Source organism: Pelodiscus sinensis, chromosome 14 (assembly GCF_049634645.1).
Source record: "Pelodiscus sinensis isolate JC-2024 chromosome 14, ASM4963464v1, whole genome shotgun sequence".
Classification (NCBI taxonomy): Eukaryota; Metazoa; Chordata; order Testudines; family Trionychidae; genus Pelodiscus; species Pelodiscus sinensis.
In genome coordinates this window covers 20,177,804-20,205,451 of record NC_134724.1, presented here as the reverse complement: position 1 = coordinate 20,205,451, position 27,648 = coordinate 20,177,804, and the positions used below count along the sequence as shown (strand labels likewise).

Here is a 27,648-nt window from a genome sequence, read left to right as displayed (position 1 = left end):
GCTTGCTTCTCCCTACTGCACCATATTGAAGCATATATCTTTTTTTTATAGTATAGACTAGGCCCAACAGAGACATATAGAAATATATAGAGATTTCATCAATTTTTATTCCAAAGTGAAATTATAGCAATGTAGTTGCAGTTATAGCAACGCCACCTGAACCGTTATAGCTAATAAGGAGTCAGATTTCTTGTGAAAGAAAATTAGGTCTTATAATGGAGGGTTTTACAAAATTTAAGATTAATTCAAATGTTCTCATGAGTATTTAATATTTAGTGATTGGGAGGAAATAATGATAAATGTTCACCAGTTAAGGTTGCCAGGAGTCTGGTTTTGAACCGGACAGTCAGTATTTGAGCTTTCTGTTCAGGAAACAAATTGAGAAAATATAAATATCTGGTATTTTCTAAATAAGATGCAATGTAGATTGTAATATAATGTCAAGTGTCCGGTATTTTTGTTGAAACCATCTGGCAACCCTATCACCAGCAGTGACATGGAACACTTTCTCTCCCCCCCGCGCCCCATTGTACATGAGAACCAAAAATGAAGCAAATCACTGTGCTTTCATTCCAACTTCATTGTTCCCTTGCCTTGTACAATGGAAGAAACAGATCATTAAATTGCCTCAAGTTGCTTGTGGGGGACCCAGCTTAGTTACATCAGCCTCATGGGGCAACCCTATGACCCCCAGTGCTGCCTGAAATCTCAGCAATGCTGTGCAGCCTAGCCTCTAATATGCCTCACCTGTGTCAGGACATGCGGTGTGCATTGGGAGACTTCTCACCTATCTGAAACTGGGGCTTTTTAGGGCCTGTTGATGGTACTCTTGCCCTTTTAGCCACAATCAAGCAGTAGAGGGTGAGGCTTTTCACCTCTCAATGGCAACACGATCAGGTCCAAATTTCCCATTTATTTCCCCTCCCTGCAGAGAAAACTTCATTTCCCTGTCACGTTCCACAGTATCTGCTCTTTTTTTCCTCTTTCACACTTCAAGGCTTGGTGTCACAACCAGCGTCCTCCTGTGTAAGGATGATGATTCTCTGTGTAGTTGGCCCCGGCTTAACTGGTACATAGACCGGGCTGTTGTCAGTTTCTCTTTCACAACACATAAAACTAAGAAATTTTTGTGATTTTTTTTTCTTGAACACCTTGAAATAACAAGAAATGGGTGTCACATGGTGCCATGAAAATGTCATGATTTTGTTTCCATTTTGTGACTAGCAACTAATATGCATTGATCTAGTGGTATTCTATTAAATTTGCAACTTTGAAAAAAAAAACATTTATATTGCAGTAGCACTTAAAAGGCCATAAATGAGCCTGGGTTACCCATGCAAGGCACTGTACAGACATAGGAAGAGAGAGTCCCTCCCTAAAAGAATTAAAATTCAAAATACGTATTATTGGCATAGTTAAGATTGAGTTAAAAGATACATGCAGAGTAAGAATGGCATGTATCTTTAAGAATAGAACTATACAGGCAGTCCCCGACTTACGCGGATCCGACTTATGTCGGATCCGCAGTTACGAACGAGGCTGCCCCAGAGTACACGGACTGCGGGACCTTGCGGTCCTGCCGCCCGTGTACTCTGGGGCTTTCTCTGCATCTCCCTGGTCTGCAGACCAGGAAGACGCAGAGCAAAGCCGCGGGGGGGGGGGGGGGGGGGGGGGCTCGGGCAGCGAGGCAGCCCAGGTGCGCCTGGGCTGCTCTGCTGCCGGCTTCCCCGAGGCTTTGCAAAGCCGTGCGGGGGGGGGGGGCGCTCGGGCAGCGGGGGGCTCTCCAGCAGACCAGGGAGACTGGGAGCAAAGCCGCGGAGGACCCAGGCAGCGGAACCGCGGTGCGTCTCGGTCCGCCGCCCGTGTCTTCCTGGTCTGCTGGGGCGCATCTAGTACGCCCCCCCCCCCCCCCGGCAGACTAGGCTTTTCTCCGGACGCCTGTGGCAGAGCAGCTGGGGTGCTGCCGGTTGGTCCCGGAAGAAGCAGCGGCTGAATCTGGACGCCAGTTCCGACTTACATACAGATTCAACTTAAGAACAAACCTACAGTCCCTATCTTGTACGTAACCCGGGGACTGCCTGTAGTATGCTTCAGAAATTATCAGGAATAAAAGCCTGTGTCTGAACTGATATTTTTAAATTAAAGTTTGTATCTTTGTGCCTGGAGTCACAAAGACACAAAATCCACTTTGCATTAGTAGGCTTTTAGTAGTCTTGGGGGAGGAAGAGAAGATGCAAGAATGAGATTTTAAGAAATGCTTCTTTGTCCTTAGTGTACATAGTGTCTTACCTAGTTACTGTGCAAGCTAGCCATATTTATAGTAGGCGATGACAAAATCATTTGTGCAAATTATTACAATTTTTTACAATAAAAAGTAAAATGCCCTAAGCACCATTGTGTAGTCATTCTTCTAACGTAATGTTCAGCAATTAGTGCCCTTACACATTTGTCATTGGTGATACTTCCTGCTCAAGGTCATTGCTGAATGCCTTGAGTACATCTCTTGTAAGTGGAAGTCTTGACTATTTCAACTAATGCTAAGTGACAGGTGCTTTCTACTCACATATGTCAATGGTGACAATATACCCAAATACAAAATGCAGGCTCTGAGGCATAGCTGTGCTGCTGTTCCTGTCCATTCTCCCAAGAAATGTGCACATATTGCAGCTAACGCTAACTTACACACCTTTTTATCTCTTAGGTTCTACAGAAGCATAAAAATGCTCACACAATGGTGGCTTTAATGAAAGTTTATGAAGAAGAAGATGAAGCTTATCAGGAATTAGTTACCTTGGCAACACAATTCTACCAATATTTACTGCAGCCGTTTAGAGATATGCGAGAATTGGCAACATTATACAGACTGGAAATCCTGGTAGGTTTTCCTTTAAAAGATTTAACTCCCTGGCTTGTGATATGCTCCACCTGCCCCTAGTGCCATTTAGCTTCTGAGTTACTGAAGCATGTCCAAGATTTATGTTCCCTGGCATTATTCCCCAAGTTCATCAAACATGAGTACCATGGTAAAAATCTGAAAAATTCCAAGATATAGCTGACCTGTTGTCAGTAGCCTGTGTAAGATCTATTTGGTGATAAAGGCTTGAATAGCGTCTCATCCCCAGGCTTCAGCTAGCTTTACCTCAGATGCTCTGTTTTGTTTCTTTCATTGATGATGGTGTGTTGGGTTTTTTAAAGCAAAAAACCCTTCAGCTCTGGCATTTTCCTGGTATTCTGAGTTTTCAGGGACTTTAGCAACAAAAGAACACAAGTGGTATTAACTTTCAAAAGGACTTGTGCTCTTTTTTCACTTTTGAAAATTCCAACCATCAGTATTTTATGTTTTTTCCATCAGATGTACCCTCCAATTGTATTAGTATGCTTTTCAGGAGGGCAGTCATGCTTTGCTTTGCTTTTTCTTTTTAATACACTGTTAAAGAAGTGCTAAAATGATGTCTTAGGTGAAATTAACAGAAGCAGAGTAACACAGAGTTAAAGCTATAGCATCATGATTAATTCACTTTATTGAGCCTGCAAATTAAGTCTAAGATCAAAACACAAGTTGTTACAGTAGCCTGTGTGTTGCTTTATTTACAGAGGACCAAACTCTGAAATGTTTTGGTTCTGTTTATATTAAAATCTTAAATATGACACCAGATTTACTCCTAAATGTCTTCTAAGAGCCCATTAAGCAGTTGAAATGTTGGTAATGCTGCTAGAGAGTATTGACCCTGTAGTTCAGCAAATTCTCTGCTTCCGCACCTGTCAGGTCCTGAGTAGGGATGTAAATACCCATGACAATGTTAACTGGTTAAATGAGTTAATTTCTATCATTTAACCAGTTTACTCCCAGTGGGGGCTGTTCCAGGCAGTGGCCCCTGCCGCGTGGGGTCCTGCTGGCCACCCTCCTGTGGGCAGGGGTTTTCTCCAGCCCAGGCTAGCCCTACTGCTCCTCAGCCAGGTGGGTGGGCAGCTGCTCTCCAGCCCATCCCTCCATAACTGGTTACCCCATAAGCATACTGATAAGGTTAATGCTTATCAGGTAACTGGTTAACCGGTTAACCTTTTATAGCTCTAGAATGCTAGACTAGTGAAGTTGAAACTGTATATTTGAGTTTCTCTTGGTCACAGATAAACCTTTACAGACACAAACGATGAAGGTCAACACTGCTTTAAGAAATAAATTAATCCATTGTTTTTTCTAACTAGCAGTGCTCAAGCCATTGTTACAGAGCAAAAGTGGCTCTGAAAACGAGAACAAAAAATAGGGTCTCTTCAATTAATTGTAGTGACTCACTTCACTGCAGTAGAGTAGAGATCACGGCAGCCATCGTGGTGTGCCTTGGCTCAGTTTCCACTGTATTGTGCATGCTGAGCTACAACACTGTTGGGATTGACGTGTCGAAGAATAACATGTCTCTTTGTAGAAATCTTTACAGATGGATAGGCTGGGCCCTAAAAGAATAGAAGCCTTGCAGAAAGAGGCTGAAGATTGGACTAAGCAGGCCGAAGAAGCGGTGTGCTCCATTCAGGACATCACTGTGAGCTACTTCAAAGAAACTGTAACAGCTCTGGCAGGTAATGAGGGAGAGCTTACTAAGAACTTCATAAGGAGTTGACTTTAAGGCTGTATGTCCTTGTGTGGCTGAGCTGTGCTCAGTACAAGAGAGCAGATAGGAAAAGAGCACCCTGGAACCACTTTGCATTCTCACCCACCTGCAGATCCTGGGGCCAGCATGAACAATCTCTGACATCTATGTATTTGAGAGTGAGAGTGAGAGTGAGAGAGAGAGAGAGAGAGAGAGAGAGAGAGAGTGCGAGTGCGAGTGTGTGTGTGTGTGTGTTCAAGAATGCCTTCTACATGCTAAGAGCTAGGATCACCAAATTCAGCATACGGCTTCCTCTTATCATAACTTAAAGCAAGGTCTCTGTTTGGTTGTGCCAGGAAAATGGGATTTGCCTGGAATCATAAAACCAGAAGGAACCTCGAGAGGTCATCAAGTCCAGTCCCCTGCCCTCACAGCAGGACCAAGCACTGACTACATCATCCCTGACAGATTACTGCCTAACCTCCTCTTAAATATCTCCAGTGATGGAGGTTCCACAACCCCTGTAGGCAATGTACTCCAGTGTTTAACCACCCTGACAGGAAGTTTTTCCTAATGTCCAACCTAAACCTCTCTTGCTGCAATTTAAGCCCATTGCTTCTTGTCCCATCCTCAGAGGTCAAGGAGAAGAATTTTTCTCCCTCCTCCTTGTAAAACCCTTTTAGATATTTGAAAACCATTATTATGTCCCCTCTCAGTCTTCACTTTTCGAAACTAAAAAATCCCAATTCTTTCAGCCTTCCCGAATAGGTCATATTTTCTAGACCTTTAATCATTTTTGTTGCTCTTCTCTGGACCTTCTCCAATTTTTCCACATCTTTCTTGAAACGTGGTATCCAGAATTGGACACAGTACTCCAACAGAGGCCTAACCAGCACAGAATAGAGCGGAAGAATGACTTCTTGTATCTTGCTCATAACACTCCTGTTAATGCATCCCAGAATCATGTTCTGAGATTGCTTCTCATGGAGTGGAATTGCTTCTCAAAACCATACAGAAGAGAGACAGAATCACCACATAGGTGAAAGGGGCTGGCTGGGGGCACCTCCTTCCTACCCCCATCCAGGACTGTCCCAACCCCAAACCTTCCACCGCCTCAGGCATCTTTTAGGGAGGGGGGGAGAACTAAAGCTCCCTCCCCACCCATTTGTATGGGAGCATTGCTGGCTGTTCCCTTTCATCAGTAAGCAAGGGGAAAGTGGACTTTCCTTCATTCTTCCCTCTATCTGGGGGAGTGTAGGGAGCAGATGAATCTGGATCTGTCCCAGCCGGGGTATGTGCCTCCCTCCCTCAGCTGTGCTTGCTGGAGCTGTAGTGGCCATGGACAGGTGCTTTTCACCTAGCCCCAAGTTACTGTGGTGAAAGAGGGCTGGGGTTAGTCCTCTCTCCCCGCAGCTGCCTGCGTACTGAACCCCTCGTCCTCAGCTCCTCCCCAGAGCAATGATTCAAATGAAGAAAAACAAAAATTAAGTGAAGGACCCAAGCATGCCATGTAAGTCTTCTAGTCAGTAATAAAAGTGTCTGCATGAAAACTTTCATCGGTTTGATTAAATGGGTTTAAATCCCACCACTGGTTACATCGGTGCAAGTTTGTGTGTAGACAAGGTCTGAGATTTACAGCTGACAAGCCTCTCAACAAACAGCACCTCACGCACATATATTTTACTCTAATTTTTTTCTGGTGCAAACTATTAAGGAGATTTCATCCCATTAATTACATTAGAGAATTTAATGTATTTAAATTATGTGCATGGTGGAACTTGAGACTTTTATTATAATAAAATGCATTAGACTTTTATTATAATAAAATGATTCCTGCCTTGCTAGTTCTAGGATTTCAAAATAATACACAATAAGTACATTAAAGTAATTCCCTCAAAATATTGAATACCAGGCAGCGTTCATTGGCACTTCATTTTCAGCAGGACCTAAAGAAGGTTATCAGTGCCACAGCATTTATGACACTTTGTTGCAACCCTTTCGTTTGGCAGCAATGCACAAACAAATGGAACAAGATCAGAAAAGGTTTGGCCAAACCACCTGGGCATCGGCTTCTCCAAGACTAGAAAACCTGAAGTATATGTTAGCTAAAGAGACTCTTCAGCACATGAGAGCGCGGGAACTATGCCTGAATCACAAGAGAGCTGACATCCGGAAAAATGTAAGACTTTAGCAAACTGTGACTCAAATTCTTTTCTGTGATTCCAACATAAGGACCTCACGCAAAGCCCACTGTAGTCAGTGGGAGATGTTCAGGGGAGATGTTCAGGGCCAAAAGACCCATTTCAGAAGAGCAGTAAAGTGCCATGCGGAGTAGGAGAGTGGTCTAATTGTGATGAAAAATGTCTTTGTTTAAAATAAACCCAAACCAACCAGGATTTCCTCAGACCATTTTGGGAGGAGGTAGGGAACCTCCCACTTCTAGACTTATCTGATTTTTTTAAAAATTTATTTTGGGGAAGGAGGTAATTGAAACAAAAAAGGCTCGTCCCCCCTTCTCCTTTTTTGATATTGCGGGAAAATGCACATTTTCTCATTTTTTAAAATTATTACTCAGCCCCTTCCCCCCCAGGTGTGCATGGGATGGGAAAAGATGAATGTTTAGCAAAAGGTTACAAATTGAAGTGTTATTTTACCTTTTTTAAAGCATGTCCACTTGTTAGTGTTAACACTGAGAAATAAGGTATTTTCAGGTAAAAAGGAATCACTTATAATGATTCAGGATATATTAACTTGAAATAGCATTGCATCAGAAATGGGAAATATTGAGCCTTGACTAATACAAGAATTCTAAATGATACTGTGTCTAACCACTACTATATTGTGTCATTTTATTTTCCAAGGACAATATATAACATTGTCTCCAGTTACTCCTAAGTCCAGTGCATTATATTTTATATAAGGTCCTTTGTAATCAATTTCTGCATACTGGAGACCTGTTATTAATGTTATCCTTTCTTACAGAGGGTGGGAGGAGAATTGTGTATGGCACAATATTCTGTTAATTAAAAAATAAATGTGATGCAGTGTCATGAGACAGTATTTTTATTGGATAAAGCTTTTCAACAGTAAAATCAAACCACTGGAAATAATTACTATTGTGTCATTTCTGATCTACTATTGTATTATCTCTGATCAGTTTGTGACACACTCATTCATAACACTTGTTTGGCCATTTTTGTTGTATTTCATTTTGAAATAACACAGACTTTGGGTTTCAGTCCTAGATCAGGATTCTACCTTGTAAAATCAAATGCTGCACATGAATGTCCAAACAATGTGGCACTGGCCCTCATGAATGGAGATCACATACAGACCTTCAAAATTCAAAGCTTGGCTTTTTAAGGACGTGATCAAATACTTGACTTGACTGTTACCTTTTACAGGAGGCCTTAAGAAACGTTTTGTCTTTAAATGAACGGTTAACAGAAACTCCTGGTTAATGAGGGCCTATCTAACCACATTCACTTTCTGCTGCCTTTCATTCTAAAGCATTTGTTGTGCTCATCATCTTGTCAGCTAAGGATGTGTCACTGAGGTAAAAATTTTTGCATGCCCAGTCATGCCCTATAGATCTACACACTATGCAGTTATTTTTAGTAGGCATTAGCATTAAAAGCAATGAACAGTCCAACTAAACATCCCTTAATTGCTCATCATTCAGTCTCTTGGAACTTGTGATGTCTCCAGTTGCCACGGAGTTGTCCTGGAAAGATGAGATTTTAATTACTAATGGAGAAAAAAAAATCAAGCTTGAAAAAAAAACTGTGTAGGTGTTTTTTATCTATATAATAAGATTACAGGTTTGTCACTGTGTCCCTCTGAAACCTGAAATGTCTGTTGAGTCAGTGTGAAACAATGGGAACGGCTACAAGCATGGTTGAGAGTTCTTTTAGTTCAGAATATACCAGATTCAATCACCAATGGGATTTGTTATAATCCAGTTTAAGTTCTCAGCCATTTTCAGCTTTCCTTTATCCACCACTTGACAAATTTTAGCCATGCACCAGCACAGGCTTTCAGCTATTAGTTTGTTTATATATTGCACACAATTCTTACTGGTGGTTTTCATTCATTCATAAATAAGTGCCAAAAAAGGGCGCACAGCTATGTCTCATGTCTCTCTTTTACTCACCGCAGCCATCTGTCCTTAGCTGAAATGGCGAAGTAGTCAGTCTGTTGTTTTTACTCCTGCTGTTTCCATCTGCATTGCTTGCTGGGTAGAAAGCTACCTTAGAGTTTGTGTATGTGTCTGTGTGCACTTTCCTGATTCTTTGTTGTTGTTTTTTTTTCTCTTTTTCGGAAACGTGCAGATGGAAAACCTAGATGAACAAGAGGAGAATGTAGCTCTAGTAGAGAAGCTGGAAATTGAGTATTATGAAACCCAATTGGAATTGTATGATGTTCAGTTTGAGATACTTAAACATGAAGAAATGCTGCTTATTACACAGTTGGAAACTTTAAGGAGACAGATCAAAGGTAAGAAAGAAAAGCATTATTTAAAGACAAATAATAAAGCCAAAAGTTCTTACAAAGAGGTGTACACATCCTACAGAAAAGTAGATCACTCTTACTTGGCTTTTGGTGCCAAGAGAGAATTGCTAGATTTTGTTAGTGCCGAAGCAACTTTTGATTTGTTGTCTTCCTGAGCAACTTTGGTAACACTGTTTGATAAACGGACATTAGGGTTCACATTGACAACATATTTTCTTAACTGCCTCTGTGACATGCACGTGTATTTGTTTTGTATGTACAAATCAAGAAACATGTGCGTGCGTGTCTCTGTCTGGTCCTACAATTACAGTTTAACCTCTCTAGTCTGGCACCCTTGGGGTCTGACTGATGCCAAATCAGAGAATTTGTCTAGCAGCATTACCAACACTTCCACTGCTTACTGGGCTCTTAGAAGACAGTTAGTGGTAAATTAGAGCTAAATCACAGTACAGAACACAGAGCCAGGACTGGTGGCTGTTAAACTTTATGGGTCTGCAGGAAAGTTGGCTACACGCCTGATAAGTGGACATCTGGTCAACTAAAATCATGCCGGATCACAGATGTTGCCAGACCAGAGAGTGCCGGATTACAGAGGTTCAACGTGTACCTGATTTGTGCATCCAAACTGATGTGCCTGCAGGTACTGTGACACAAGGAAACCCACTAATAATTGGATCCTAAGATTGAAAGTTGCAAAACACACACTATTTAAGCCAAAAAGAAGCGATAATAATTTGATGCATAAGTATTGATCAGGGCTAGCAACAGATTTTTGGCAAGTCCCGGGCAAAGGCGGGGGGGGGGGGGGAGAGAGCTTGATTCCGGGTCCACCAGAAGGGGTAGGACTGAGAGCTAGCCGCCCCTTCTAGCCCTCAGCACCACCAGCCCACACCACATGGGGCTCCAGCAGTAATTTAAAGGGCCTGGGATTTCTGGCTGCTGCTTAACTCCTGGGCCCTTTTAGATCGCCAAGCCCCAGGAAAAGCTGCTCCTTTTGCCCCTCCCCTCATCATAAGCCCTGGTACTGATGCTTCCTTGTTGTTTTTCTGAACTCTTGTATATACAGGCAGTCCCTGGGTTACATGGATCCGACTTACATTGGATCCCTACTTACAAACGGGGTGAGGCATCCCCGCACTAGCTGCTTCCCCCCAGCAGACCAGGGAGTCGTGGAGCGGCTTTTCTCAGCAGACACCTCAGCTTGAGAATAAAGGATTGAGGGAAGTGAGGTGTGGGAGAATAAAACTGAGCTCTGGAGAAATGTTTGGCTAGAGTTTCCCCTACAATATGTACCAGTTCCGACTTACATACAAATTCAACTTAAGAACAAACCTACAGTCCCTATCTTGTACGTAACCCGGGGACTGCCTGTATTTGCCATATAGTGTTGGACATTTCTCATATTCATACCAGTCCACGTTAAGTATGCACCATTATTTGTAAATGTGACAACAGATGAAACAAACTGCTTAGCGTTTGTCTCGTAATTCCTGTCAGTTTGCTGCGAGACTCCAATCAGTGAATAAAAAAGTTAGACAAGTTATTCCAGAAAAGAAGACATTTTTAATAGGAAACCAAATGATGGCAAGTGTGGGTGTATAAGCGTGACCCTGCAGACATGAGTGACTTTCCTCATCCTTACGGGATTAAAGTGACAATGTGCTCGTAAGCGTTTGCAGGGTCAGACTGAGAGCGTGTCAGAGGAACCTGCCTTGTTTAAAATTGTACATCCAACAACTTGGCTTATTGGCTTCTGTGGTTTTTAAGGTGTCATTAGCTCTCCTAAGTGTTTAAATATTTAAGGAACTCTGGAGTTCGTGCGCTGTTTAAATGCCGACTGCCTTTCTAGAGAAACAGGATGAAGTTGTTTACTATGATACCTGTGAAAATCCCGAGGAGCTCCACGTCATTGAGCAGGCAGTGGGACAACATTGTACCTCCTCATCAGAAATCACTAAGCTGAGGCTGAAGACTCAGCACCTGGAGGCTAAACGTGGGACTATCTGTGCGAGACGAGCCTACCTCAGGAACAAAAAAGTAAATGTGCTCCCAGAGCGGTGCAGCTGCTTTCACTCATACCTGCTGGCTTGCGACATAGATAGAAAACAGTGGAGGAATCTTGGGAACAATATACAGGGCAATATATATGGGACTAGGTACAGGAGGAAGGGGTTGAGGCAGCTTCACATGCCACTGGTCCTGGCTCAGCTTCCCACGATACCTTAGAGTTGCTCTAACTTCTTCTGGTTGCTGGAGACTCCTGGGATTGATAGACACCAGGGATTAGTAGAGTGCAGGGAAGTCCCGGCCAGATCCCTTGCCAGCAGCTGGAGGGAGCATGGGCTAAGAGCAGTAATGCTGGCTCTGTACCACCAGAGGATCGCTCCTTGGTTGTTATGCTGGGTTTGGCCCTTGCACTGTGGCAGAAAGCATTGACAGGCAGGGGAGACTGTGGCCCAGAGTGTAGGAGGCTGCAGGTACAAACAATTAATGCAGTGCAGCGGTTCCTTCTTTGCCTTTGAGGGCGATGGTCGTTTGGAAGGGAGTTGTTGCTGCAAATTAGTCCAGGCTTTTCCTTGCGGTGGGTCTTTCGTTTACTCACTGTTTTGTGCTTGTGGGAGTTGCAGTCTGAGAGCAGCACAGTGGAAAGACAATACAGTCACAGTTGGCCCTTGCAGCCCATGAAGCTTGCTGGGATGCTTTCGTTTACACCCCGGTAACCGCACTGAATTAAATTCAGAAAGCAGAGTTTGGCCTGTCTCTCCTGCTTCCTACCTCCCTCTCATAGGTTCTGGAGCTAGGGGTGCGGAGGGTATTGCAGCGCCGCCTGATCTGAAGAGGGTTCCATTGTATACAGGTTTTAAAGCTTAGGTCAGTGGTGCTCAGTATCCCCACTATACAAACTATTCTAGCCCCCCCGCCCCGTGGCTCCCTCTAGACTGAGCTTTCTAGAGGAATTAGAAGAGTCTCATGGGAGGCACATCTGGAACACAGTCAGTCATTCTGTCTCTAGTGACCACTTCCTCCTCAGAGAACATGTTTTGCTTCTGACTTCATTCACTTAATTGTTTAACCCTGAAGCCAAGCACCCGCTGATTTGTGACTGCCTACGCACGCCATGGATAAAATCCTCCATGTGGATGGTGACGAATAAACACTGACTGGTGACTCAGGCAAAAATATAATGAAACCCATGTCTTCTCTGACCTGTTCCTGTTGAAGAGTTCTGTACTGTTAGACGTTCCCCAGGCTGTCTGTTGCATGATTCATCTGTAATTCTATACATGAGAGATACTGGGTGGAGGGAGGGAGAAATCAAGTGCAGGGAGTTTCCACGTAACTTACAATGCCCACTTTTTTCCCTGTGTCTCCTTCCTCACGTCTCCACCATCCTTCTTGACTGAGGCTGGCTCTTTAGCACTTATGAATGCTGCTTTTGAATGCACTGCAGGGGAAGAAAAGCGGTGTCAGACAGACAGACAGAGACACGCCCCTCCCCCATGAAAGGCCAAGCATCTTCCTTTATAGCATTCCTAAACCCAGTCTGCCAGTCTAAGACTGTGAACGACTAAGACCCCAATCCAGAGTTCTCTGAAGTCAGTGCAAAGATTCCTACATGTTTCCATTCTTAGGGCTCATGCATTGTATGTTGAGCGCAGGACTTCTACATCGCAGGACAAAGCAAGGCCACTCTGTAAGAGACCTTTCAACTGCTTTAACAGCACAGATTCACACACGCACTTTCAAAGTGAACCAACTAAGGTTTGCATGCGTTATGCTGTTCCCTCAGGATCAGTGTGAAGAGAGCCACCAGTTTAGACTACAGCAGGCACAGGAAAGCATAAACCGCATCCATCAGCATCACAGCATCCAGCTAGTGAGTATGCACAAGGCGCATTTCTTGTGGAGATTGTAGCTGACTGACTAGCATGCACACTTGTTTACTGGCTTGTCTTTAAATGCAGAAAAGAGACAAGAGGAAAGAGGAGGAGAAGAAGAAAAAAGCGTGGATAAGCCAGGAACGCCAGAAAACACTGGAGAGGCTGAAAACATTCAAAGAGGCAAGTACTGAAAATAACATACGAGCATTTTTAAAAGGCATCTGACTGAAGATGTCATGTGAGTAATAGGGTTAATGTGAGCACGGGGGCTGAGGAAAAGGGAGAAGAGTCCTTCCGTTGAATTACTGTTTAGTCTCTCATCCTTTCCAAAGTTCTTGAAATATCATTGAGCCACTTTTGGACCACTACTGTGGACTCTGGTACTTTCCCCCAAAGAGGTAAGAATAGTATCACAGTGGCTTGTGCTCAGAACAGAATTTAACAGCTTTTCCTTTCGACCTCATATGCCCTAAGACAACCTTCACAATCACGTCTTTGGATCTTTGCATAACGAGTAGCCTTATAATTGTCTTGAAATGCTTTGTGTGTGGGGAGGGTAAGGTGCCCTCAAGAGGCAGGAGTCATTCCCATACACGCCAATGGGCACTTGGCAGACAGAGTGGAGACCTAACCCTTAGTGAAGACGGTAAGGTTGATACAGTTGTGGAGAATTCAGGTGTTAGGAAAAAAAGAAATGTGGCACTTATGCCTCTCCGCATATGTTTTTCATGGTCAGGTGTGCACATATGCCTGCTGTGTGTATACATACACAGGTGGGCCTGTGAGTTTGAAAATCTGGACCAGAAGGTATTATCTATCTGGTGATTGTAGCCTCAGTTGACCCAGGACAGGTTTGAAGCTATAAATGTTTCCTATTTATACCTCTATTCTGTTCAATGGCTGGTACACAGAAGCACAATAAACTGTTTAAGACTGAGTTACAACTTGAGGATTTCTAAACCCTGGCTTTCAGCATTTAAATGGGAAGCCCAAGAGAAGCACGTGGTATTTAGCATTTCTGAGCATTGACTTCCAAGTGAAATCATTAAGAATTAATCCAGTAAGGGGCAACGTAAGCTAGTGAGTGGGCCACATGAGTGGCCCTTCATCTCATTGGGCCGCACGATTGTCGTAACCAAGACAGTCTCCCTGGATACTGCAGTTGCGTACCTAGAATTTGTGGGTTGTGTCAATTGAATCGTAACAGCGCTTGGATTGGATGCAGAGGGGGCGCATGGCTCTCACAGTCAATGTTGGGTGCAATCGGCGCGCACCTCACTTCACATGCCCTTGCTTTACATACGTGTCGTAGTAATATTGGTAGGAAAAAAAACCTAGCTGGACAAAAACCAGCAGAATCTGGCAACCCTGCACATGGGCAATAGTAAACAAAATGTCTTATGGGCCACACATATGACCCCAATGAGCTTTATGTGGCCACAGGTTGCCCATCATTGAATTAATTCATCATGATCCATGCCGAGTGAGGTGAAGAATAAAACATTCGTACATGTGTGTGCACACAGATTCTTGCAGTGAATAAATTAAAGCGCAGCTCACCTTGTTAGGTTTTTTGTTTTGTTTTTATTAAAGAAAGCTAATCAGAGTTTTCCTTTTCTTGTAAGAACCTGAAATCTCATCTTATCACCCCCCAGATGGAATCATATCATGTAATTACCCTTTTCAGTAGTTTTCTTGTGGTTACATAAAACCTAGCAAAGAGAAAATAGTCTTCCCCAATTTGCAAATCAGAGTGTTTAATTAGAATGCGTGGACCATACTTCTTTCCGCCACTTGTGGGAGGCTAGGCAGGAAATCCAGGCTTATGTGTCTAATTTAAGTCTCACTCCTTTTAAAACTATAAACACGTCTTCCATAAAAAATAGCAAAGATAAAAACTCTTTGTGACACCCACATTAGTTTCCATAGCAAGAATTTTTGCTATCCAAGTGGTTATTATTGTCCACATGTATGATTTAGCACAAGGTTGAGAGAGGAAGGCCGGAGAACCTGTGACAAGCACTAGTGTTATAAAGCAGTTCCTTTCAACTTTTCTAGACTTCAGTATCCCCTTTCTGGAGTCTGATTTGTCTTGCATACCTCCAAGATACACCTTACACAAAAACTACTTGCTTACAAAATCAGACATAAAAATACCAATGTGTCCCAGGCTACTATTACTGAAAAATTGCTTACTCCCTCATTTTTAACATATAAATTAATAGGAATATAAATATTGTACTTACATTTCAGTGTATTGTACATAGAGCAGCATAAACCAGTCATTGCCTGTATGAAATTTTAGTTTGTACTGACTGTGCTAGTGCTTTTTATGTAGCCTGTTGAAAAACTAGGCAAATATCTAGGGCCATGTCTACACTACAGATAAGATTGAAGCAGCTGCAGTCGATCTTCCAGGGTTTGAATTAGTGGGTCTAGTGAAGACACACTAGTTCGAACCATCGATACTAGTAGCCCTGTTTCTATGAGGAGTAAGGGAAGTAGAAGGGAGAGCATGTGCCCTTCGACTTTCCCCAGTGTGGACAGTGCCAATATTCAAGTTAAGATACTTCAGCTTAAGATACATTCATAATTAATGAAGCAAAAGTTGCATCTCTTAATTTGACTTTATGCCATAGTGTAGACCAGACCTAGATGAGTTGAGTACTCCCGAGGAGATATCTGCATGTAGCTCAGGTTGAAAAGAGACACAGCATCATTAAGTCAAGAGAGCAGACCCACTCACACAGTGGTCCCTCCTGCCAAGACTTGCCATCTCAATTGCAACCATGTTTGTCCTTTAATCACCTCCCTGCTTTATCCCAAAGAGTAACAAATCAAACAACTCAGGGTTTTTTCTTGGGCGTGACTTGTGTGGCTGGTATTGGTTCCTGCCAGCAATCTTTTCCTTAGACTGGGACCGGGGGAAAACCATCATAGACTGGGATTTTCTAATACAGAAACATTAGCATCATTTTAAAAGACAGTTAAATGGATGTTCACCAAGTGGTTAAGGATGTTTGGCCTTTCTGATCCATTAGAACTGCCTATTTAATTCCATTCTCACAACAGGACTAATGCTCCACTACTCTTCTGTCTAAACTGAGTGCTTAGAACCTCACACTTGTGAGTAGTTGGCATGATTCAAGTCACATTTGTATGCAGTGAACATAGGGGAGGAAATCCACTAATAAAAGCAGATTTTAGTTTTGGGCTATTGTAAAAACTAGGAAGTGGGGACATGGTTTTGAGAACGTCTTTGATACTCTTTTAAATCAATAGTGGGGAACTTAAGACCCAGGGGCCGGATATGCCCCCCAGCTTGCCTGGATCTGGCTGCCAAGGTTCAGAGTTCCCCCTCATGGCGCAAAGACTTACACTGAGCACTCGCTCAAGTGGGAGAAGCCAAGTGAATCGATTTGGGGTGTGGAACCTTTTTTTAGATCGGGGGCTGCTGAGTCTCAGAAAAATCAGTCGGGGGCCACACACAAGTGAAGGGGCCCCTCACTGAGCAGGAGAAAGACACTCTCCACTTTCTCCTCACACCCCAGAGCCTAAGGAAGCCCAGCCTAGTAGATCTGAACGTGCCAGCCGCGGGGTGGAGACTCCCCAATGATGAGGGCTCTTTGCACTGTTGTTTTGACCACCATTAACTCCCGGCTTCTCGTTTTCTTTGCAGAAGTGTCCAGCTGAGTTTGTGCTGAAGACATCTCGGTCGCAGCCTCGCAGCCCCAAGCAGCCACAGGCCACTTCCCGTCAGACTCTAGCATTGTCCCCTCAGCCTGTATCAAGAACGAGTTCATCCCATAAGCAGCTGAAAAGCACTCGGCTGGCACAAGCCAGAGGTTTAAAAGCAGAATGTGGGAATACCCCAGCAGACATCCCTGTCCAGATTTTTGTCCCTGCTGGTGACCCCAAGCAACAAAAGCACAGCGAGGGGCTGATTTTACCACCACCACCACCACCACCTCCACCTCCTCCGCCGCCGCCGCCAGTCTGCCAGCCTCTGCCCTTAAAGACACCAGTGACAACCAAAGATCAGCTGCTTTCCCTCAACAGTGAAAGTGCTGCAAAACAGAGACTAGATGACTCATCCAAACGATCTGTGAATAATTATACAGGTAAATACATTAATGCTGACTGATCTCTTCCTCCTCTTTGGTATTCTGACCTCTTGCCCACCCTCTTAAAAATAAAGAGCGTTGTTGCAGGAGGCAGAGTTTTCCACAGCTACTCTCTTTGCTGGGGGCTAGGAAAATCTTCAATAACTCTGCTCTGAGAGACAAGGGCCATTACCACTGACCTCTCAGTGAACTCAGATGTCAATATAGGCATTTCATCTGCACCTGTCAACACAGCCCACGATTTTCAGCAGTGGCTAGAGATTTTGAGGACTCTGACGCTCAGAGAATGGGTGCTCAGTGTTTTTTGGAAATCACTGTCAAACGTGGGACCCCCAAGATCACTAGTTACTTGAAAATAATGTTGTCTTATGCTAGAATGATAGTTCAAGCTTTCGCTTCTCATGCTAGAGGTGTAACTATTAACAGCTGTTACAAAATAACGTAAACAATTCCTGGTGCCAGTTCTGCAGGTCAGATATAAGTACTTGTTCTTGCCTTTCTTGTGAACCCAAACTCCCATTGGCTTCTAGGGAGTGGTTCTGGATGTACCCCGAGGCACTTATAGCATCCTACAATGGGCAGAACCCTTTTCTCCTGAACAAACTCTTGCCACAAACTTAGGAGAGGGAATGTGCGAGTTAAGATTCGTGACACACTCAGGCAGACTGCAGCATCGGGCAACTTTGTCGTCACAGGATTCCTGCACTTTAATGTTGACTTCAGGCAATATGAATGTTCCTGTCCCCCGACTCTGAGATTATGGGGTGCCATGTTTGAAGGGTCTGATGAGATTTACTTGGCTTCTAGGTTAGAATTACTATGCCTAGGATCTAAAAATCAAGTTGTTTGTTTTTCTAGATAGTTCAGTGACCACAGGAAAAATTCCCGCAGCCAAGTTCTACTTTGTCTCCCCCTTGTTGGGGTTGTACAGGTGTAACCAAAGACTGACTTTTGCCATTGGCACTTAACTAACAGTTACTCCATATGTATGAGAACAGAGCTCCGCAAATCTCCCATAACTGTGTTGTCCACTACTTTTATCATTAAAGAAGTAGATGTGATCTTCTGAGTACTCCATGGGCTCGTCTACACTGACCCCTTTTCCGGAAGGGGCATGTAAATTTCACCTATCGTAGTAGGGAAATCCGCGGGGGATTTAAATATCCCCCGCGGCATTTAAATAAAAATGTCCGCCGCTTTTTTCCGGCTTTTAAAAAAGCCGGAAAAGAGCGTCTACACTGGCCCCGATCCTCCAGAAAAAGTGCCCTTTTCCGGAGGCTCTTATTCCTACTTTGAAGATCCTACTTTTAGATCCTACTTTGAAGTAGGAATAAGAGCCTCCGGAAAAGGGCGCTTTTTCCGGAGGATCGGGGCCAGTGTAGACGCTCTTTTCCGGCTTTTTTAAAAGCCGGAAAAAAGCGGCGGACATTTTTATTTAAATGCCGCGGGGGATATTTAAATCCCCCGCGGATTTCCCTACTACGATAGGTGAAATTTACATGCCCCTTCCGGAAAAGGGGCCAGTGTAGACGTAGCCCATGGGAACAGATGTAGGTAAGAAAACAGTTCTCAGAGCTGCACTGCAGTTTGAGTGAAGTGATTCCTTAAATGTGGTGCATACATTTCCTTTCCCACAGTACATTTGTCCGACCATTGTAATCACAAGAGGCAGGACTCCCAGTTCGGTGTCTTCAATTCTTCCAAAATGCTGTGAAAAGTAGTCTTAGCTGCATATCCATAGACCAGAAAGATAAGACTTCAATCAATAAGGTCATGGGGTGAATGCTGCCCATGGATGCACGTGCTGTGACTGACATCAAGAATTACACGCAAGAGCAGAATTTTCATCTCTTTCTGCAAGAACGGCTTTGCAGAAATCATTCACAGCTAATAAAAAATGCTCTGCTATTATTTTTGCATAAACAAAACCTTGGGTTTTCCAGCCTTAACCCCTCAGAACAATACACTTTGACACTTCCAGAAATTAAAATGCAGAAAAGTTGTAGCTTAGAAGTGGTTCAGTCTTGGATTTCTTTAAAGAAGCCTCTCCCCCTGCATTTTAATGGCTGCAGGAGTATCCAAATGAACACCAGGGTTCTGGTAAAGTCACACTAACGTGTCTTGAAGCAACTTGTTTATGAGGAGCCACTTAACTATTCAAAACCTTTGCATGTACTTGCTGTTGGCATAAACTCTTAGTCTGGACGGCTTTCATACAATATATACAGATTTTGGAAGGGAGTATTCTGATTTGTTTGCAGCACATCTGTTATTTGCACTCGCACAAATTAGCTCTAAAATATTACCATATATCCCTTTTAAATAGCTAATAATTAAATGAGCACCTGTCCAAAAGGCCTTTGCAATCAAGCAGCATTTGCAGACTTCATTTACATTTGACGTAGCAAAGTGTGTACTAAGTAAAATTAGTTTTTGCTGAGCCCTTACCTGGCATCTACAGTTCAGTGTCCCCCAGGACTGCACAGAGTTCCGTATTGTATTACATTCTCAGTACTGTGTGCGAAGAATTAGTCTCACAGCCGTCACTGAAGTGCACATGAAAAGGTATTCTCGACTGCACAGCTCAGCAGAGGGCATGGGCCTATTGATGTCTGGAGACTGCTTCTCTTCAGTGCTAGACAAGGTGACCTCCCCCTTGCTGATTGCATCTAAGGGACATCCACAAAGAGTCTGACAAAAGAAATGAAACAGGAGCTGATGCCAGAGTACTTTAAATCCCCCTTTTCCCCCTACACACACACAGTGGAGAGAAGCATGTAGCACAGTGTGGTGTTTCTTAGATTCTTAAGTTCAGAAGCTAACACTCAGCCTTTAAACCCATGGTTTCACTGAGATCTGAATTCTTTTCAAAATGAACCTGAAAAAGATACCCCTGTGCATGCCAAGAACGTGATCTAGCTCCCACCACGGTCAATGGCAATGCTCCAGCTGACTTCACAAGTGCAGGACTGTCATGCCCTTATTCTGTAACCTTCATCTCTTCATTTTTATCTTCCTTGAGGAAAAATATACTTGACAGTCACAGCAGGCATCTAAGCACGGGGGGGAAAGATTGGCTCTAATAAGGACTGTGTGGTAGCTTTTTTTGTGTTCAGCCATATTTTTTAAAATACACGTAGACATATAAAACTAATGAAAAATGTGGCCTCCTTTGTGAATCATTACTTCTTGAGCACAGCATACAAGCTTGTGTATGGATCAAGGGGTCTGGATATTCACTTCAAGAGCTTTCGCTGCCCAGGTCTAAATATTGCGTGTTACATGGTTGAATCCCGTGACAATCTGTGCCAGAACTGACAATCCTTTTTCTTTAAAATCTCTGCTAGAGATAAAAGAAAATAACGTAACCACTCTAAAATGGTTTCATACTGCTCGACTACCCCTTAAGCTTAAGCTTATCGTGTAGTCAAGTGGTGTACAGGAAGCCCCCGACTTGCGACCACCCGAGTTCTGACCCGTCCCTCCCACACTTACCATTTTTGTAAGTACGGAAGGGGTCAAAAACCCCCGACGTTCATCGTCAGCCCACATTTACTATGGCACACGGCGCCTGTCATAAATGAAGGTTCAAGTTACAATGCCCCCGACTTGCGATGCTTCCCTCGGAACCAATTGCGTCACAAGTCGGGGGCCTCCTGTACTCAACTTACTTCTCCTCCCCCACCTTTGCTGCCTCAGTACAACCCTGCTGGAGCAGCCTCTGTCCGTGGCCAGCTGAGGTGCTGCAAATATAGGGGCTGTTGGATCCCGCGCGAGCTGGAACTGAACAGTCCCACCTCGCGTGGGTCCAGGACTGCTGCGCCTCTGCATTTTAAATGTAGTAAGAGCCACTGGGCTCTTACTACATTTAAAAAGCAGAGGTTCAGCAATCCCAGAGCGAGCCTCCCTTATCAGCTGATTGTGTAGTTAATACAAATTGTATTGACTACATGATTAGCAAAATACCCATTCCTTAACATCCTGTTTTCATAACCAACTCTCTAGCTATTTTTGTCCTTCTGAGAATAATAATTTCTTTCGGTTTGTCATAGGATCCATGGACGAAGTTTTGGCTTCTTTAAAACGTGGTGAAATTCTTCTTCGTAAAGTTGAACAGCCCAGTTTGCCACCTTCGAATGCCTCTATAAATGACAGCATCCTCTCTGCTATAAGGCAAGGAGTTAAGCTAAAGAAAGTGACTCAAGATCCCAAGAAAGATATTAGTAAAGGATCCGACAGCGAACTGGAGAGAAGCATAAAGGCAGCCATCCAGAGAATTAAAAAAGTGTCTGCTGATTCTGAAGAGGATGAAAATAGTGATCACAATAATGGAGAATGGGACAGTTAATTGATGTAGACCCAGAGATATATTGGCTGGAACACTGTTTTTGCCAGTTTGCACACTTTGGGAACTGAGTTCAGTCTTTGGAGAAATGAACGAGTGCACGTCTATGGGAGAACCAATCCCATGATAGTTCAAAAACTCCTGTATATTATTTTAAACTGTCCTGTTGATTCTTTGCAGAGGTTAAGTATTTGAGATACAGGCAAAGCATAGTTTAAAATATATTCTTACGAGGTGAAAAGAGATTCCAGCTCACCCAGACTGACTCAGAGCTCTTCAGTGTAGCTGCCGCAAAAGTGGGCTATAAGTTCATCGGGGTTAGCCCCAGTGGGCTGCTGGCACTTTATTTACCTGCATGTCCACAGATATGGCTACATGGAGCGACAAGCAGCTGTACCTGTGTACCTGCCGACATGCAGGTAAATCAAGAGTCAGCATCCTGCCAGGGGCTAACTCCTGTGAATCATGTGCAGCCCATGGGCTGCTTATTACCCACCCCTGAGCTACAGGAAGCTAAATCCAGGAACACAATTTCCAAATTACTTTGTGGTGCTGACTTCTGTATCGTTAATGAGAGAGCTACCACCAACTTTTATAGTAATAAAAATCAACAGAAAATCTGTTTCAGACTTAAAAAATAATCCTGGCATTAAAAAAGCAAAATCAAATCCTGAGAGAGCTTTTTAAAGGAGTTTGAAATCCTTTACATTGCTATTTCCAGAGACTGTTTTCCTTGAACTCTGTACTGCCCATAATACAAATTACTCTCAACATTTGTGAATAAGGGCTTTGCTACTCATTAGTAAATAAATTACCATGACATTGTAAGGCCTGCACTGTGGATGAACTCAGTACTCATGAAGAGAAATATTGTATATTGAAATAAGCACTACTGTATTAAAGTCCTGAAAGTTTGTTTCAGATATGAGCAGGGAAACTAATGGGCTTTCCAACTTACATGGATTGTGATTTTTTTAATATTTAAAGTGTTTTCAAGTACAGTGTCTTTATTAACACCACCAGCAGTCATAGTGAATTGTTGGCATAGGAGAGGATGCCAAAATATTTTATGTTCTGCATTTTCTGGGATCCAGAAGTGCTGGATAGAGTGCTGTTACACTTCTATGTGGGGAAAATGAGATTTCATATCTGTGCTCATAATTTTATAATAGCCCAGACAGCCTTATAATATGTGACAAGTATTTACATTATGCCTGGAACCCAACTATTAAAGTATACAATTAAACTGTATTTATAGATCTTATTTTATCTTTTCTTGAATTGAGTGATACATATAAATGAATCTATATTTTGTTCTTTGAGTTTATATTGACCTTTGATTTAAAAAACAAACTACCTTAACACTATGGATGGGGTTTTTTTATTCTCATTTTTAAAACTGTCAACAGTTTGGTTTTAGCTACTGATTCCTTCTTATCTTCAATGCAAAACTTCAAGTCCTTGTCTCAAAAATCTTGACAAGTGCTTTTTTTTGTTAATAAGCTGCAACCTTACAGTGATTGTGCTCTGCCACAATAGGGGACCTTGCTTTCTCAAAGATTTTTATATTGTAATTTGGTAGCAAACGTGAAAGGATGGTAGCTTTAACTCCTTGTTCTTCTATGGTGGAGCGTGGTGATGTAGATCTGAACAAGTGCCACAGAACATCACATTAATGAAAGCTGTTGATTCAGCAGGGCAAGACTAATGAAAGTGGGATTGAAAGTGTGGGACTAGATGCATCAACCAGAATGTTAAGGGAGGGAGAAAGCGGAAGAAGTGTGAAGTTTCACAAATCTCTTGCATTTTTTCAAAAAGTTCTTAAGAGTCTAGGTCAGCTGTTCCCAACCTTTTCCAGATGGGGACCCATTGTGACAAGTCAGGAAGACTTGGTGACCCAAGGCAATTCAAAAACGGGGGGGAGGAGGGAGGGTAGAGCCACCTGGGGAAATACTTGGCCATCCTTTTGAAATGTAATGGTGACCCTTATTTGGGTCCCGACCCATAGGTTGGGAAACCCTGGTCTAGGTGGTTTTTTGAGAAGCAATTTACATAACAACTCCCCCTTATTAAAAAGTTACAAGTTTTTGAATTAGAACGGTCTAAATCTGGGTTTCCTCTTTGACAGAAGATTTGTTAAGATCTAAAATCGTGGTACAGCCAGTCTTTGGAGTCTTGTGGGTATGGATTGGTATATTTTCATCCGGCATCATGCGACTGCAAGAGAGGCTGGCTCTGTGAAACCTAGCCCTGGTCTGTGTATATAATGCAGCAAAGTACAACACCTTAGTGGTGATGGGGGAACTGTGCAAAAAGCAATTGGTCATGAATCTTTAGCTGACGAAAATATTGGCATGTCACATGTATGCAGATGAGTGGGCTTTTTTAAATTCCTATTACGCTAGACAAAAAGGTACCAGCTTCAGCTTAATATTAGAGGCATTGTTAGGAGCACCTGAAACTCCCCTGCTGGAGAGCTTCTTTCACCTAAGTCACTTACACGCTTCAGGTCATAGATTTAGCTCGTGTGAGCTGATGTCACACCACTTGATTTCAGAGAGCTCATCGATTTGCAGGGAACTTGTCTTTTGCTTTTCTTATTAAACTAACAACTGTGAAAGTTGCTTTAGTCAGTGGTTAATCATATATTCTTGTCTTAGCCTTCTTCCTTCACTCTATTATAGCAAGCACAATCTCAGCTTATATTAAAGGTGGTGCTTCACTAAGACTTGTATCCCACACTAGTGTTTGATGCTGCTTTAGCACTTTCATCTCTTGCCCTGTGCTTTATTTTTAGTGTAGTTCCTTATGGGAAGCAGGAGAAGCTATTCTGATACAACTGCACCTGCACTAGTGAGACTTCGCAGTATAACTACACTGGTACAACTTGTGTGTTTGTAGACATCACTTATATATCTTTGAAACACAATGGGGTTTAGGTTCCACAGTCAATTTTAGGCACTTTGGAAAGTTTTATCCCTGAAGTCACAAAGACTGACTGCAATGAAACATAGTAGCAACTCTTCTATTCTGAAGTGATGGACCATAGTACCCAAAACACATTCAAAACATCTATCACCCGCTTGTGATTAAATTTCCACTTAGGGGACATTCCTATCTGGGAGAGAGAGAAACCTCAGTTACTTTTTTATAATGGGCATGGCTAGAATTCCGTGGGCAGGTGAGGCTATGTGTTTCTAAAATAAAAACGAGTCCTATGTTACAAAGCCAAGCATTTGTTTCATAGGCCAAATCCTGAGGTGAGTTTTGCAAGTGTAAATCACGAATCATTCCACTGATGTCAAAAGTGGCAGAACTGGCAACTAGAGGATCTGACAAAACTGGGCCTTTCTGCAAGGGGGCATGAGGAGAAAGGTGCAGGGCTAGAGCAATGAGCCCTCCACCCCACCCTCCCCCAGCCAGCCCTCATAGCCACCCGGAGTGTGCCACAAAGTTGGCTCCTTTTCTTCCCCAGGTTGGCAGGTCTGCTGCCAACTGAACTCTAGTGGAGCATTAGATAGGTCAGTCAAGTTGCTGCTGATTTAGGAGCAACTATCCAGTGAGCAGATGGTTGATGTCTGTGTTATGAAAAGGCCAGAGTGAAGCAAGGGCCGTATCATTTTTGTCTAGAAGTGCTGAGGTTCATGGTCATTTGATCTCTTCCAAGAGTGTATTTCAGCTTCACTAGAACACCTCAGTCCTCATCTGGTACATCAGGCACAAGGGCCTGCCTATGTGATTATGGCCTTACAGGCCAGCTCTGTTCCATAGACTACCCAGCACTAAAAACCCACCTCAAGAATAAAACATGTCACAGAAATCCATGACTACAGTAATGCAATAGTAAGAACAAAGCCAAGTTTTTCAGTCACATAGTTTATTTACTAAAACTTGCAAAAAAACAAATTGTGGGGTGGGAGGGGGCACTTTGCTAGAAGTTTTGTAAATGGTATCTCAGTGGTTGACTCTCACTGTCAGAAAACTGGGTTCAAGTCCCTCCTCCCCATCATCTGTAAAAGGGAGGGGAACTTGGATCTCCCATGTTCAAGGAGAAGACTCAGACCACTGGCCTATGGGCTAGCTTTGGTGGGGGGAGGTGCACCCTTTGTCTATCCTGTTAAAGCAGTTCCATTTTGTATAAATATTCACTAAAGCACAGATTTGGACTTGAATCTCCCACATCCTAGGTGAGTGTTATATGCACCAGATGATCCTATGATTCTCTGAATCTTTCCTAGCACAATGACTGTTCATTTTCATGACTGTTTCATTTCATAGTGGCCATTCATTCATTCGAGTGGTCACCTCTCATACTGTTTGCCAACTGTTGGACTGGGCCCTACTTTGCAATCCCTTGTGTATCATGTTCAGACTCTGCAATTCTGTTTTTTCCAGGGAGCAATCGCGGTAGTAATCAAACTGCTCCTTAAAACAAGGTGGTGGCTGCGTCACAATCTACAGCTGAGAAGCGCTAGATACAAGCTAGGCATTATTTAGAACAAAAAGATTTCCATGAAAACTCTGCAAATAATAAACCAGACTGAATCTAGCATTTATTGGTGGCTTATCAGTCACCTGCTTGGGAAAAACCCAACTGGTCAAAGGCCTGCTGCAGTCTCTCTGAGTTACCTTTCTCTGTGCTAAAACAGTGGTTCCCAATCTTTTTCAGCAAACCCATTCACAGACTTTTGGCAGACCAGTAACATTTGCCTATTCATTATATTAATTAATTTTAAGAGGAAACATGTTTTACATCTTGTCTGTACATCACACAACAGGTGTCTTTGTAACAGATCAGACTGTCAGTATCTACACACTTAAAAAATTCTGTTAAAAGAATCCTTTCCTTTCTTATCTTGAGCTATTAACACCTATGAAACTTCGTTGGAAATGTAATCATGCAAATGTTATGAGCTAGGCCTTTTGTTCCGCACCTGCACCCTGGAGGGAAACAAGTTCGACACCCCAGACTCCCCTCTGTCCTCACCTCACTGCACCAGTGCCCACCCCTGGAGCAAGGGAGATGCTCACAGTGAGGCCCCTCCCAGCCTGCATGTCCTACACGTGAACTGGGCAGAGTGGCTCGTGTCTGGTGCCCCTGAGGAAGGCAGGATGCTCCCACCCACCTTTAGGACTGGGGGATGCTCATGAGGAAGCAGGAAGGTCTCACAACTCCGCTGTCAGCAGCCATGGCCCCCTGGTGGTCCCTCTGCGGCTCCCTCAGCAACAGTGGGGTCCCATCCTGACCTGGCCACGCCGCTGCTCTGTGCCGGGGGAGAGGAGCTAGAGTAAACACTCGGCCGCAGGAGCAGACCTGTGGCAGCTAGTGCTCTGTGCAGCAGGCAAGGTGGTCTCCTGCTTGTTCCCCCCTGGCAGCCCCTGCCCTCCGCTGAGCTGGGAAAAGGAGGGAAGGTGGCGAAGGGCTTGGCACCCCCATAAAGCCGTGGGTGAGATCAGCACAGGGACCCTGGGGGAGGACATTTGTGTTCCCCTTCCCTCCCCCCCATGTATGGGCCTGTTAAGGCATAAGCATGGCCTGGCAGTGTGCCGCGGCCCAGCACTGGTCCACAGACTGGGAACCACTGTGCAAAGGGACCCCACATCCTAGGTCCCTGGGAAAGGCTTTTCACTGTGTTACTGCTTTTTTGACCTCTAGCTTCTGCAGCTTTAGCAACAAGGTTGTTCTCTATTGGCAACCAGCCACAAGGGGCATGACACTAGCAGCTTCACACTGTGGCTTTCAAGTGCGGGTTGGGATGGTCTTGGCAATGGGGTTGTTTCCTGTTAGCACTGAGCTGTTGCATGGGGGCTGTTGGAAGACCAAGCATACAAGACATTCTTATGACCCAATAGACAGGCATGTCCCCTTGCTGGCCCCTCAGCATTGCTAATCCTCTTACATAGTGTCTGTCCCATTCAGGGCCAGTACAAACCTCTCCACACCTGCTCAAAGTGAGTTTCTTAAATGGGTGGGGGGGACATATAAGGTCGCGTGACTTTGCCCCTCCCCCTATTCTCTACCAGGCAGGGTTCACATTGGAATTTGGCCAGCAGCCGTCTTCTGGCACCGTGTCAGAGGGTAGGGATGGGAGCTGCTTCAAGCTGCAGGGAAATGTCCTGGCCTGTGTCTTTCCAGCGCTCATCTCTTCTCCCCCTGGCTGGAAGCAGTTTGTTCCGTCCCGCCCACATAGCATCAAAAG

The 27,648-nt window shown here is 43.7% G+C and overlaps 1 protein-coding gene across 1 annotated transcript in view; it reads left to right on the top strand.

Annotated features, from left to right (window-relative positions):
- Positions 1-22,734, top strand: part of WHAMM (WASP homolog associated with actin, golgi membranes and microtubules) — a 30,228-nt gene extending 7,494 nt beyond the window's left edge. The window contains exons 2-10 of the mRNA XM_006139241.4: positions 2,702-2,875; positions 4,425-4,575; positions 6,596-6,765; positions 8,918-9,083; positions 10,948-11,135; positions 12,889-12,975; positions 13,064-13,159; positions 16,659-17,100; positions 21,156-22,734. Of these exons, the coding sequence (XP_006139303.4) occupies positions 2,702-2,875; positions 4,425-4,575; positions 6,596-6,765; positions 8,918-9,083; positions 10,948-11,135; positions 12,889-12,975; positions 13,064-13,159; positions 16,659-17,100; positions 21,156-21,451 (1,770 nt within the window). The 3' untranslated portion in view covers positions 21,452-22,734. The remainder of the gene's footprint in view (positions 1-2,701; positions 2,876-4,424; positions 4,576-6,595; positions 6,766-8,917; positions 9,084-10,947; positions 11,136-12,888; positions 12,976-13,063; positions 13,160-16,658; positions 17,101-21,155) is intronic.
- Positions 22,735-27,648: the final 4,914 nt, after the last annotated feature.